This window comes from Poeciliopsis prolifica, unplaced genomic scaffold (assembly GCF_027474105.1).
Source record: "Poeciliopsis prolifica strain line A6 unplaced genomic scaffold, Auburn_PproV2 SCAFFOLD124, whole genome shotgun sequence".
Taxonomy (NCBI): Eukaryota; Metazoa; Chordata; class Actinopteri; order Cyprinodontiformes; family Poeciliidae; genus Poeciliopsis; species Poeciliopsis prolifica.
Window position 1 is genome coordinate 552,476 of NW_026562499.1, and position 13,543 is coordinate 566,018.

Sequence of the window (13,543 nt, forward strand, 5' to 3'; positions counted from 1 at the left end):
TATTCTCTTATTTTACTTGGTTTTCAGTTTTCAGTCACAGTTTTAAAAAAATCTATAAAAATGGCATCAAAGCGTTTCAGATTCTGGGTCCAGAGATTAACTGGGGCTCCACTGGGGGCGTTAGAGCTGTTCAGGAGAAAAAAATAAACCAGGAAAACCCTGATCCCCAACACCTGACCCCCAACCGCTGACCTCTAACCTCCAACCCTACTGCCAGAAAAATGGACTCCAATCAGGAGCTGAATGTTTTCTATGTTTTCTAATGATTCCTGGAAGAATTAATTCTACAGTTCTGCTGTTTGAAGACTATTTGCTTCAGGTTCATATTTTTCATACTTGGGGGATTTACCAGTAAATCCACCAGGGGAGGAAAGAGGAGGCAGTACCTCCCCTTCCTCCTCCTCCTCTTCTTCCTCTTCAAAAGCAGCTGTGGTTCTGGCCGGGCTTCACACGGCCAGTAGACATGACGGGAGTGGAGAAACTGGTGCTGGTTCTGGGTTTACTGGTAAGCGCCACTGTGAGGTGAGAGCGCGGGATCCTGAGGTGGAGGAAGAGGAGGAGGGAGGAAGAAGAGGGTTTGTGACAGAGACCCTCCTGCCAGCAGGAACTGGGATTTCTCCAGTCAGATCCGGTGAGTTTCTGACCAGAACGGCCTCAGATTTAGAGGCTTTGTGCTGCTGGTTGGACCTCCAGAACTGGGTCATGTAGAGTTTTGATTGGTTCTGTTGGGTTTTGTTGGGTTCTGTTTGGTTCTAGCAGCCAGTTAGTGCATCTTCAATCATCTTTAAATTCATCCTCTCTGCCGGTTCTGTTGGTTCTGCTGCAGCATCAACCCGACCATTCAGACAGTCGGTCAGAACTTGGTAGAACCATCATGACTCAGGGATTCTTCCTGCGGTTCAGCCTGGTAGAGGCGGTATCACGGAGTGGGGGATGATTTCTTTGGACCCATCAGAACCACTCATGAAGTCCAAAAAGTTGCATGTTCCCTGGTCTGATTGTCTTTCCTTCCCTGTTTGTTGAAAACAATAAAATGTTTTAATAACTTTTATTATCCTGCTGGGAGGCAAGTAGGCAGTGGGGGGAATTATGGTCAGAGTGAGGTAATTTCAGACGGGCACTGAGGGCAGCCCGGGGACCTTCACCAGCTGGCCGTCTACTGATAAAGGGAGTCGTTACCTAATGTCAGAGACTCTTATTGTTTCAGGTTGCTGCAGAGTCCTGATAACACACACACACACACACACACACACACACACACACACACACACACACACACACACACACACACAACAATGGCTTCAGGGAGAGCTCAAATGGGAAGCAGGCTTCAGCAGTTTTCTGTGTTTCTAGTTTCAGTTTGATCTCCTCGGGGGGTGTTTTGTGGTTCAGAGGTCAAAGGTCACCATGTAGTTGAACTCTGATGAAATGGAATCAGAAACGTTTGATATTTTCTTATGGTGGAGAAAACGTGACGTTCTGGAGGAACTTATACCAGACCTGACCAGAGATGAGACCACAGCAAAACAAACGTCCAGCGGCCATTACGTCAGAAAGACGAGGGTTAGGAGGAGACAGACAGGAAACATGGAGGAGAAATGGTTCAAAGAGGCAAAGGAAGCCCACTTCTCAGTCTGAGGTCTTCCTCTCTGGAGGCTTTTGTGTTGAAATATCAACATGAAAAATGAGCCGCAGGACAATATTCATCCTCAAACAATCCAAAGTTTTCATAAATCTGTTGATTTTAACCTTGGAGGCCTTGCATGGATGAAACATTCCCCGTTTCCCAGTGAGATCAGCTGGGAACTTATGGAAAAACTGGTCCAAATGATGAGCGACAGCTCCAGATCTGATCAGACCTCCTGCTGTTTCACCTCTGATCCCAGCAGAACCGGGCTCAAAGCCCGTGTTGGTTCCACTTCTGAACCAACAGAACCAACCGGTCTTGTTTTTCCCAGCCTGGTTCAGTTTCTCCACATACTGCCACCTTGAGATGTTTCAGTTCAACAATCAATTGGTCCCAGTTTACTAATCATGAGCTGCTGTTGGCTTTAAAGCAGAGGGAAGATCTGATGTTAAAAGGTTGTGTCATCAGATGGACACAGCAATCAGAACCAAGCTTCAGTTTTTACTGCAACCTGCCGGCTGATCATCACTGAACCAGAACCACAACAAGGCTTTTGTCAGTTTGGGAACAGCAACGAGGCCTGCATCTGTAACTGATGGCTTCATTCCTGATTCAGCTCCATGTTCCTGAATCCTAACACCTCACTGAGCTGCAGGAAAACTCCATAAACACTCTGGGAAATGTAGAGATGAAGTGAGGGAAAGTTTTCAGGAAGTGCCAGATTCTCTGAGGTTGAAACATGACCCCCACAGCTCTGCACAGGAAGTGACTCATTAGGAAATGACACAACAGGAAGTGACTAAAGGAGTTTCAGCAATTTGTCCACATGTTGGAACAATGGAACAGAAATGTGTCTGTTTTCTGGGCCTCAGGTCGGATCAGAAGGAACCTGGAGTCTGCTGTTCAGGTTCTGTTCTTCACGGCGGCCATGTTGGTTCACCAGGAGAACGTCTGTTCCCTTCAGACTGGATCTGAGGAGCTTCTGATCCAGATAAATTCTAACAAACATCTGAACTCCTGCAGGATTTAAAAACAGCTCACCAGGAGCCAGAAAGGAGCCGGACAACTTCCACAAACACTGAACTGGTTGGGAAACATGAGGCGCGTTTCGTCAGGAAACTCCAGGATAAACATCCAAACCAAACACAGAGCGGACGCAGCGACCAATCAGCTGCAGGCATCATTCCCAGCTAGGTCACATCAGCAGTCAGAGCTACAGATGTTCCTCAACAGATTTATCACCTCTGATTCAGTCTGACACCAGATATCTCACAAATCTTCACTGATCTCAGATCAGCTGTAGATTGTTAAACATGATGAAGATGATGATGACGGGAGCTCCAGATGAAGAGCAGCGTATCAAACAGATCCAAAGAGGAAGTTTAGGATGTTTCTCTCCTTCTAAATAAAGAAGTAAATGTTCTCATTGTTACCAACAAAACATTCCTGGTTGTTTTACTGATTAAAGAGCTTCAGATGGGATGATCTTGAAGCTTTGAGCCAAACTGGAGGAGGAAAACCTCAAACATCACAGAGTTCGAGCAAAACCTGGATTCAGTGAGCAGAAACACAAACACTCTGGGCTGGAAACGAAAAAACACGACTTAATGAGTTTAATCTGAAGTGGATCAGAACCAGAGATCCTGAAGAAAACCATACATTTGCTGACTGTTTGTGTGTATGTTTCAGGAACTGGTGTGCCTTCGTGAGGAAGAGTGTGCAGCTGGTGGCCGAGGAGTGTAAAACACGGAGACATGTCCAGAATCAGAGTCCCTGTCCCCGCAAGTCACCTGGCTGCCAGAGGGCCACGTGAGTCACCTTTACCAGTATGTGTGTATGTGATCACCATGCAACAAAATAAACTCACCGGCCAATTTAATAGGTACGCCTGTCCTCTACCTTATTAATGCTAATGGAGAATCAGCCAATCAAGGGCCACTTGAGGTTCAGTCTGAACGTCTGAGGGGAGAAATTTTTATTTTATTTTTTTACTTTATTACTTCAAATATCTTCACTTTGGACCCCATCAGAACCTGTTCTGTTCTGACCACAGTGGACCGGTCCCAGTATAACCTGGTTCCTTAACGCGAAGATCAGAACCTTTCAGATCTGGTTCTGGATCAAAGTCCAAAAGAACCACTGTGGTTCTGGTGGACTGAAGGTTCTGATCCATGAGCCCTACAACAGTTCAGCGATAATATGGACCAGAACCTCTGCTGACTGGTTCTGTTGGGTCGGTGCTAGCCAGTAAAACTCTGCTGGTTGGAGGATCAATTTTTAGTTTAACTAAAATCAAAACTGATAATATAGTTAACCTTTAACCCCTAACAGGGAGTAAACCAGTGAATTAATGTCAGGGTTCTGTTCAGGTACCGGTTGCGGCCCGGCTGCCAGAAACAGAAAGAGGTCACGACCTTGGTGTGGCGCTGCTGTCCGGGTCACGGAGGTCCAAACTGCGACCAGGAAGGTGAGATCAGAGTTAATAATGAACATAGAAACTTACAGCAGAACGGAACCGGTCCAGAAATGGTTCTGGTGACCCAGAACTGGTTCAGCAACGAGAATAAAGAAACAATAAGTTAATAAACCAGAAATTCATGTGTAGAAACGTTTGATGCTGATTTGGAGATTTTAGCAGCTTGGGGAATTGCAACGATGACCTCTGCTGCAGCAGAGGTTAGTATTGCTGCAGCAGAGGAGGTTGCCGCTGCAGCAGCAATGCTTCACTATCTCTGTTGGTCAACGACCAGAGAGGATTTCCCCTCTGATGTTGGGACATTTCCAAGAAACATAAAGTTTGACTCGGACTGAAGAGGTTCTGATGCTGAGACTGAAATAAATCCAAACATTGTGATTTATAAAGTTTCTTCATCTTTGAACTTGGACTGGAAAACCACTGAGAAATAAAAATGTCAGATTTGTGAAACTGGTTAAGTGGACGACCAGTTCAGCAGCAAATACTGTGATGTTAAAAAACATAAAAGGGTAGAAACGGAAAATGCAGGAGAACCAGATCAACCAAAAGTTTTACATTTAAGGGATAAAAGTCCGATTCTGAATGGAAACTCAAACTTTAACAAAACGACAGATTTTCATTCCAGAGAAACAGAAACTGAAGCGTTTCTGTCGGACCCATCAGGCCGGCTTCCTCTCAGAACCGGGTTGGGTTGTTCTGACCCGTTACATTGCCCCTTCACACACTGACACACACACTCACACACACACACACACACTGACACACACACTCACACACACTGACACACACTCACACACACACTGACACACACACTCACACACACACACACTCACACACACACACTGACACACACACTCACACACACACACTGACACACACTCACACACACTGACACACACTCACACACACACTGACACACACACTCACACACACACACTCACACACACACACTGACACACACACTCACACACACACTGACACACACACTCACACACACACACTGACACACACACTCACACACACTGACACACACACTCACACACACACTGACACACACACACTCACACACACACACACTGACACACACACACACTGACACACAGACTGACACACACACACACTGACACACACACTGACACACACACTGACACACACACACACACTGACACACACACTGACACACACACTGACACACACACACACACTGACACACACACTGACACACACACACACTCACACACACACACACACACAGACACGCACACTGACACACACACACACTGACACACACACACACGCACTGACACTCACACACACACACACTGACACACACACACTGACACACACACTCACACACACACACACACACACACAGACACACACACACACTGACACACACACACACACTCACACTCACACACACACTGACACACACACACACACACTGACACACACACACACACACACACTGACACACACACACACTCACACACACACACACACACACACCGACACACACACTCACACACACACACACACACACTGACACACACACACACACACACACTCACACACACACACTGACACACACACACACACACACTGACACACACACACACTCACACACACACACACACACTGACACACACACTCACACACACACACACACACACACACTGACACACACACACACACTCACACTCACACACACACACTGACACACACACACACACACACACTGACACACACACACACACACACACTGACACACACACACTCACACACACACACTGACACACACACACACACACACACACCGACACACACACTCACACACACACACACACACACACTGACACACACACACACACACACACACTCACACACACACACTGACACACACACACACACACACACTGACACACACACACACTCACACACACACACACACACTGACACACACACTCACACACACTCACACTCACACACACACACTGACACACACACACACACACACTGACACACACACACACACTCACACACACTGACACACACACACACACCCCCACACACACACACACACACACACACACACACACACACTGACACACACACACACACACACTGACACACACACACACTGACACACACACACACTCACACACACTGACACACACACTCACACACACACACACACACACACACTGACACACACACACTGACACACACACTGACACACACACACACACACACTGACACACACACACTGACACACACACACACACTCACACACACACTCACACACACACTGACACACACACACACACACACACACACACCGACACACACACACACTGAGCAGAGACGGGAGGAAACGTCTTGATGAGCTCAGAGGAAGTTGCTGGGTGCGTTTGGTTGTAAAGTCAGAGCAGCTCAGACGGGTGGAGTGACTGCTGCTTCTACTAAGGACAGATGGGTCCCCCATCACCCTGCTGCCTCCGCCGTGACCAGCAGGGACCAGCTGGAGAAACCTGCCGCCATGTTTTTGTTTTCAGTCTCTAACTCAGAAGGAGCCGGTTCCTCCTCCAGACTGGACCCGTGTTCTGGTTCTGAGGGGTCCGGTTGTTGACGGCAGTATTTCTACTCCCTGGGAACCAAACGCTAAAATAGATCTCTGACCTTTAGAGCGTAACAAAGCAGAGCCTCCTCACGGCGCGGCCTGGTCGGTTCCAATCGGGTCGGGTCCGATCGGGTCGGGTCCGATCGGGTCGGGTCCGCTCCCACCACGCCTCTGAGTTAAGCTGCTTCCTGTGGGCCGAGCAGACAATGAGAGGAACTGCAGGGAGAACATGCTGGAACTAGAACCGCAGAACCAGAACCTCCCTTGGCATTGAGGTTCTGGTTCTGGTTCCCATTGATTTCATCAGTCCTACGGTGAAACCCAGTCCGGTCCGGTCTGGTTCTGTTGACCCGTTTCTGGCATGTTCTGACCCAAACCTGCTAATGAAGCAGAACTCTGCTCTGTTTCAGGTGACCCAGATGGATTTCAGCGCCGGGTCGACCCGGACCGGGAGCAGAACGACCATCAAACAACCTTCGCTGACCCCTCTGACCCACATGGCTCCGCCACTCACCACCACCCGGTTTACCACCAGAACCAGAACCGGCTGCCGGCTGGGAGCCGGTCTCAGGGTGAGACCAGAACCAGAACCAGAGGAATGTTTTAACTGATGAATGGAGGATTTCCTGCTGCCTGGTCACATGACCACTGATGACATCACATCCTCACTTCCTGTTTCCCACACATCCTCAGTGACCTTTGACCTCACTGGGAGAGGAGAACCCGGCCCTGATCTGAACCAGAACTTATTCCAGGGTCGGACCGGTTCTGGTTCTGGTTCTTGATGTATGCAAGAGAAAGATCCAGAAATTTGGCTCCAGAACCAGGTGGAGGTTCCCATCCCGCAGAACCAGAACCAGAACCAGAACCCGGTGGTTTAACCTACAGCTGATTCTGCAGAAGGTTCTGGTTTCAGTCTGACTGGTCCAACAGCCGACCCAGAGGGCGGTTCTGGGAGAGCTTGGGCTGGATCTGTGTCCGTTTCAGAACCTGTCCCCAGGGAGGTCCGGTTTGGTCCGGTTCAGGCTGCGTGGGCGTGAGAAGCTGCTCTGCAAACATGAGGCACCGGGTTTGGACCTTCCCACGGGATGAAGGTTCTGTTGGTTCTGACTCAGTCAGACAGGCTTTAGATAGAGACCTCTCTGGTCAGAACCTGCAGGTCCAAACGGGTCACCGCTTCTATTTTAATGCAGCAGACAGAGAAACATCCGGGTTCTGACATCAACAGAACCTCAGACTGGGTCGGCCTCAGCTCCTACCAGAACCGACCCGGAAAGGATACAAATATATTTCTCTGGATGCCTCAGTCCGGTTGGACCAGAACCAACCGGAGGTTTGGTCTCATCGTCTTCATGTCCGTGAACCAGGAGATCCGGCACCGGACCGGACCGGACTTCTTGCAGATTCTGCTCCATTTCCATCAGTCGCTTGGCAGAACCAGCACCGCGTTTGTGACCCGGTTTGGTTTGTGACCCGGTTTGGTTTGTGACCCGGTTTGGTTTGTGACTCTAGTGCAACAAGCAGGACTTGTGTCTTCTTCATGTTTTTCTGTCGTCCAGTCAATGGACAGTGTTGTGTGGTCCCTACCGGACCGGACCTTTGTCCTATGGACCTACGAGTGCAGGTGGATGGGTTCACAAACCGCACCGACCTGCAGTACCATCTGGACACCTGATTATTGTCCCCAGACCGTGAAGCATCAGAGTCGCCTTCACCATCGATGTTTCTGAGCTGCAGGTTCATGTTTAGCATCACGAATTTCCTTCTTACCAAAAGAGTCATAGCTTCATGTGCTCTAGTGCCATTAGCAATGCTAACCATTAGCGATGCTAACCATTAGCAATGCTAACCATTAGCGATGCTAACCATTAGCGATGCTAACCTTTAGCGATGCTAACCAGAGGTTCAGTTCTGAGCGAATCCTCAGGTATGGTTTCAATCACCTTGATGTCTCCTAATCAGCATCTACATTAAGAGTGATTTCATCAGGAGCTGATGATTCAGTACCAGAAGGTGTTCCTCAGGGTCCCTCCTCGGATCTCTGCTGTTGGTTTTCTTGCCCAGAATAGAAGCAGAGTTAGTCTTGATGCTGATGATCCTGTGTTGCTCTGCTGCGTTTGCTGCCTGAACGGTTTGTTCTCTGTAGCGCTGATGGTGTTTCACTGTGTGTCCGTCAGTCGTAGAGGGCGTGGTTCTGCCTTACCCAGACGTCCCCGCAGCCCTTCCCGTCCCCGACATGATGGCGCTGGTCCTGTCCCAACTGCACCCCATCCTGGAGGGCTTCAACCGCTCTCTGGAGCGCCTCCACCACCATGTGAGGGCGCTATCTCAAGACGTGGAGGACATGAAGCTGAGCCGACGGGGAGCGGAGCTCCGGCAAGACGAAGGTACCGAGGACAAGCTGGAATCCAAACTGGACAGGATGTTCCAGCAGATCGGGAACGTCCGCAGGCAGATCCAGGAATGGCGCAGCGACACGGAGACCAGACTGAACTCCCAGCACGACGAGCTGCAGCTCAACCTCAGCAGCTTCAGGGTGGAGGTGGACCAGGAGCTGAAGCAGCAGCAGGAGGTGCTGCAGGTCAGAAACTACCATCAGTGGTCACAATCAGGAAGCGTTTTATTCCAACCACTTTAAATGTCTGAACCACGTCTGCCTGCAGGCCCTGAACGCAACACAGGCTGCAATGAGGCTGGACCGGGCCCCTGAGGACCCCCAGCACTCCCCCCAACGCCCAGCTGACAACACGGCCCTGTGGGACGCCATCACACGGCTGGACAACATGGTGGTCAACAACACCGCCAAGGTTCGTCCCATCAGGACAGCGGCTGGTCCGATCAGAGCTGAGCATGTCGACTGGAGGCCAGGTGTGTTTCTGTGCAGGTGGAGGAGCTGGATTTCACTTCAGACGACGCCCAGCAGATGGCGCTGCAGCTGAAGAATCTGGAGAAGCTGATCAACCAGACGGCGCGGAAAAGCCAGATTCTGTTCATGGAGACGGGCCTGGAGGTGGAGAAGTCCAAGGTGACGGTGGAGCGGCGGGTGGAGCGGCTGGTGGCGAACTTGACGCGCTACGAGGAGGACCTGCAGGAGAACACCAAGGACGTGGACAACCTGTACAAGGATTTCTACAACCTCAAAATGACCAGCGACTGCAAATGCAGCGACCTGAACGCTGCGGTGGCTCGCCTGGAGAGAGGCGTGGCCAACGTCACCCAGCTGGCCAATCACAACAGGCTGGAACTGGAGGAGAACAGCGAGGTGGGCGGGCTCCTTGGGGCGGAGTCAGCGACTGGGAGCCGGCGGTGGAGGCGCTGCAGGCGGATCTGGAGCAGGTTCGTTCACTTAGAGGTTCTGGTTCTGATCATAGAACCACGTTCAACTAAGGCTGCATTATTTCTGCCAGCAATGTTCAGTCGGCTTCAACACAACTCCAGTCTGCTTGTCTATTAGCTTTGGTCCGGTTGGTGCGAACGCCACCTGACCTCTGACCTCTGACCTCTGATCCTTGGTCTGAGTTCAGTTCAAGTGAACTCTGGTTTGGTTTGAATGTGAACACCAAGCAGATTGGAGAGCGCTCCTAAAGCAGGAAGTGGACTACAGCGCAGGGCATTCTGGGTAAATCCAACCAAAGCTAACATGCTAGCCTAGCGCTAGCAGCAGAAATGGCTCCTGGTCTTCAGCCAAAGACTAAAGAGAAATCACTGAACTCTGACGCCTCCATCTTGGTTCATCTGGTGAAACAGGAAGTTACTCTTAGCGTCTTCAGAGGTTCTAGTGTCGTTTCCTGCAGTGGTTGTTGCTGCAGCGCCCCCACAGGCCAGGAGGGGAACAGGCTGGTTTGACTCAGAGCAGAGAGAAAATGTATCAAATGTTTCAAATGTTGAATTTCTGGTCCCAACAGAACCGGGTCAACTGGACTATCAGGTCCTTAACAGTCCTGAAAATTACAATTTCAACTCATCTCAGAGAACCAGAATCAGAACCAAAGGTTCTACATACTGAAGGTAACTCTGGTGCTCCCCCTGCAGGTGAAACAGTTCCTGGCCTTGGAGCAGAACAGAACCAGAACCTTGGACCTCGGCCAGGCCCAGCTCAGCGGGTCGGTGTCGGCGCTGCAGGACGAGGATGTCCAGCTGGACCAGCAGGTGAAGACGCTGTTCGCGTCCTTCCAGTCGCTGCTGCAGGACGCCATCCGGCACAGCGACGTGCTGCAGCTGCTGGGCGAGGAGGTGCTGGAGTTCCTGGAGTGGCCCCTGCAGGACCAGGAGGCCCACTCCATCCCCGCCCTGCAGGAGCAGCTCCGCCTGCTGCAGGAGCAGCTGAGGAGCAGAGAGGAGGCGGAGCTACAGGAGCCAGGAGCAGGTAGGGTCACCTGGAATCATCTGGAATCACCTGGAATCACATGGAGCAGCTAAAAGATTCATGATTTTCATAAAAACATGAACAAATCAATAAAACTTCCATTTTATTGATTTCTATCAGATTGTCTGACAAGAAGTGGAAATAAAGTTCTGATCCGTTTGGAGGTTCTGCCTGTTGAGGTTCTGTGGTACCGATTAGTACCGTCAGAGAATCATTGGCATAACATTTGGAAATAATTAAAAACATTATTTTGATTTTTATCCAACTGGTCATAAAAAAATATCTCCATGGAAACAGTTTCATTATTTTACATTTATATAAATTCAGTAAATATGAACGAATGTTTGTCAACATTAATAACCAGGAAGCAGAGAAGAGATTCCTGCTGCTGACCAGCCCCTCCGGGAGAACCAGCGCCTCCTGCAGGCGGAGCGGAGCGCTGCAGACATCCTGCGGGACCTGGAGAGGAAGGTGGAGCAGAGGCTGGTCCGGGCGGAGGAGCGGAGCTGCACCTGCGGCAGCGCCGCGCCCCCTGCAGGACAGGAGGAGGCGCTGCAGGCAGAGATGCTCTGGCTGCGGAGGGGCCTGGAGGAACACCTGAAGGTCTTCAAGAACGTCTTCAGCAACGCCGAGGTGCTGGCGGCGTCCGGAGACACGCTGCCGCTGGACCGACTGCTGGAGCTGACGAAGCAGAGGGACAGGAAGCGAGGAGGAGGAGGAGGAAGAGGAGGAGGAGGAGGAGGAGGGGGAGGAGGTGAGGGAGGAGCAGGAAGAGGAGGCGGCCAGCGCAGTCGGAGGGAGTCACCAGGTGAGTCACAACTTGGTCAGACCAGCATCAGAACTCACCTTCTCATCATCACCTGTCCTCCTCAGGTAAGCCGATCCCATCCAGCCAATCAGGCGTCTCTGTGCAGTTTGTGGGCGGATCGGACCGAACCGTCAGGTTTGGACCGGGTCAGAACTCCAGACTCTTCACGGCGCCTCTGGACGGACTCTACTTGTTCATCCTCACCTTGGACCTGAGGCCAGGCTCCGCCCACGTCCTGCTTAGGCGGGGCCAGGGAGGGGGCGGGGCTCCGGTGACGCTGCTGCAGCGGCAGGTGGAGGGGGCGGGGCCTGTGAGCGGGGCGGGACTCCTGATGCTCCAGCAGGGGGAGCAGGTGAGGCTGCAGGTGAGGGCGGAGTGGGCGGAGTCAGAGAGCAACCTGCTGGCCATGCTGCTGCTGCAGCCAACCACCTGAGGGCGCTGCCAGCAATCAGCTGCAGGGGGCGGAGCCTCCAGACATTGGCACCTTAGAGACGAGGGATGGGCGTTTCAGAGGAAATTATTTCTTATGGAGGAATTTTTCTGCCATCATCAAAGAGACATTTTCATTTTGAAAGCAGGACTTCCAGTCTCACACTTAGTCTCTGCTCGCTTCTGAAACGCCTTTTGGCACAGTCACCTGGCAACCTCTCAGCCAACAGAATCAAAGTGTTGTGCTGGGTGCGTTTGTTTCTTCTAGCAGGTGTGCCTGTGTGGCGGCTATCAATAGTAGCAACCTGTGAACAAAAGACAGGAAATTCTGCTTTCAGACTGAAAATCCGAGCTCCAAGATTATGGCAGAAAATTCCTCCAAACTTTTCCCAACAGGCCATGAACGCACCATAGCGACCAGGCGCTGCCTTCAGGGCCTCATTTATAAAAGAAAGATAAACTTTCACAATAAAATACAGAAATTTGTTAGGTTAGAAAATATTTTGTCTAAACTTGGCAACAAACTCCAGAAGTTTCTTTGAAAATCTGTTTTCAGCCAAGCTAATAATTTCCTAATTTAACAGTTTCTTGAGTAAAAACGTTTCTGGATGAAAAAATACTTTATATTGTCAACATTTGCAATTTAAGATCTAAAAACAAAACATTTTCCGTCAGCTTCACTTGCAGGAACAAACTGCAGCCAGAGATAAAATGTAATTATTCCAAAAGCCTCAAAGAACCGAGGTTTACTCTGGCATGTTTATAAAATAATAAATGTGGTTCAGTTTTAGTTTAAATAAAATCAGTTTTGGTTCTTTATAATTTACTGACTGAAAAAGTGGTGAGAAAATGTTTAAAACAAATTTTCATGCTGCTTTAATTTATCCATGAGGCCAGAGAAGCTTCCTGCTGGGTTCATATGAAATTATTGCTTTTAATAATATTGTGTATAATTATATCTCCACTATTATGGAAGTGATGCTTTGAGTTCTGTAAATATATTTTGTTTCTAAACCGATTTTAACTAAAAAATTATTCAGATGTAGGGACCATGTTTCACCAGCAGAGGGCGCCGCCGCCCAATTGAAATAAATATTATTGTGTGTAAACTGTGTTCTGCTGTCATCACTTCCTGGTTCTGACCCGGTTGGTGGCGGACATGGAGGACTCGTGGTTCTGGTTCTGACCCGGTTAGCGGTGGACATGGAGGACTCGTG

General features: G+C 49.9%; 1 protein-coding gene across 1 annotated transcript; it reads left to right on the forward strand.

Moving 5' to 3' along the window:
- Positions 1 to 463: 463 nt before the first annotated feature.
- LOC129355062 (multimerin-2-like) lies at positions 464 to 13,435 on the forward strand. Its single transcript, XM_055024613.1, is given in 12 exon segments — positions 464 to 509; positions 512 to 635; positions 3,317 to 3,436; positions 3,997 to 4,094; positions 7,134 to 7,295; positions 8,901 to 9,304; positions 9,387 to 9,530; positions 9,608 to 9,992; positions 9,995 to 10,059; positions 10,756 to 11,089; positions 11,454 to 11,897; positions 11,963 to 13,435. Coding segments are annotated over 12 exon segments (2,694 nt in total). The 3' UTR covers positions 12,331 to 13,435.
- Positions 13,436 to 13,543: the final 108 nt, after the last annotated feature.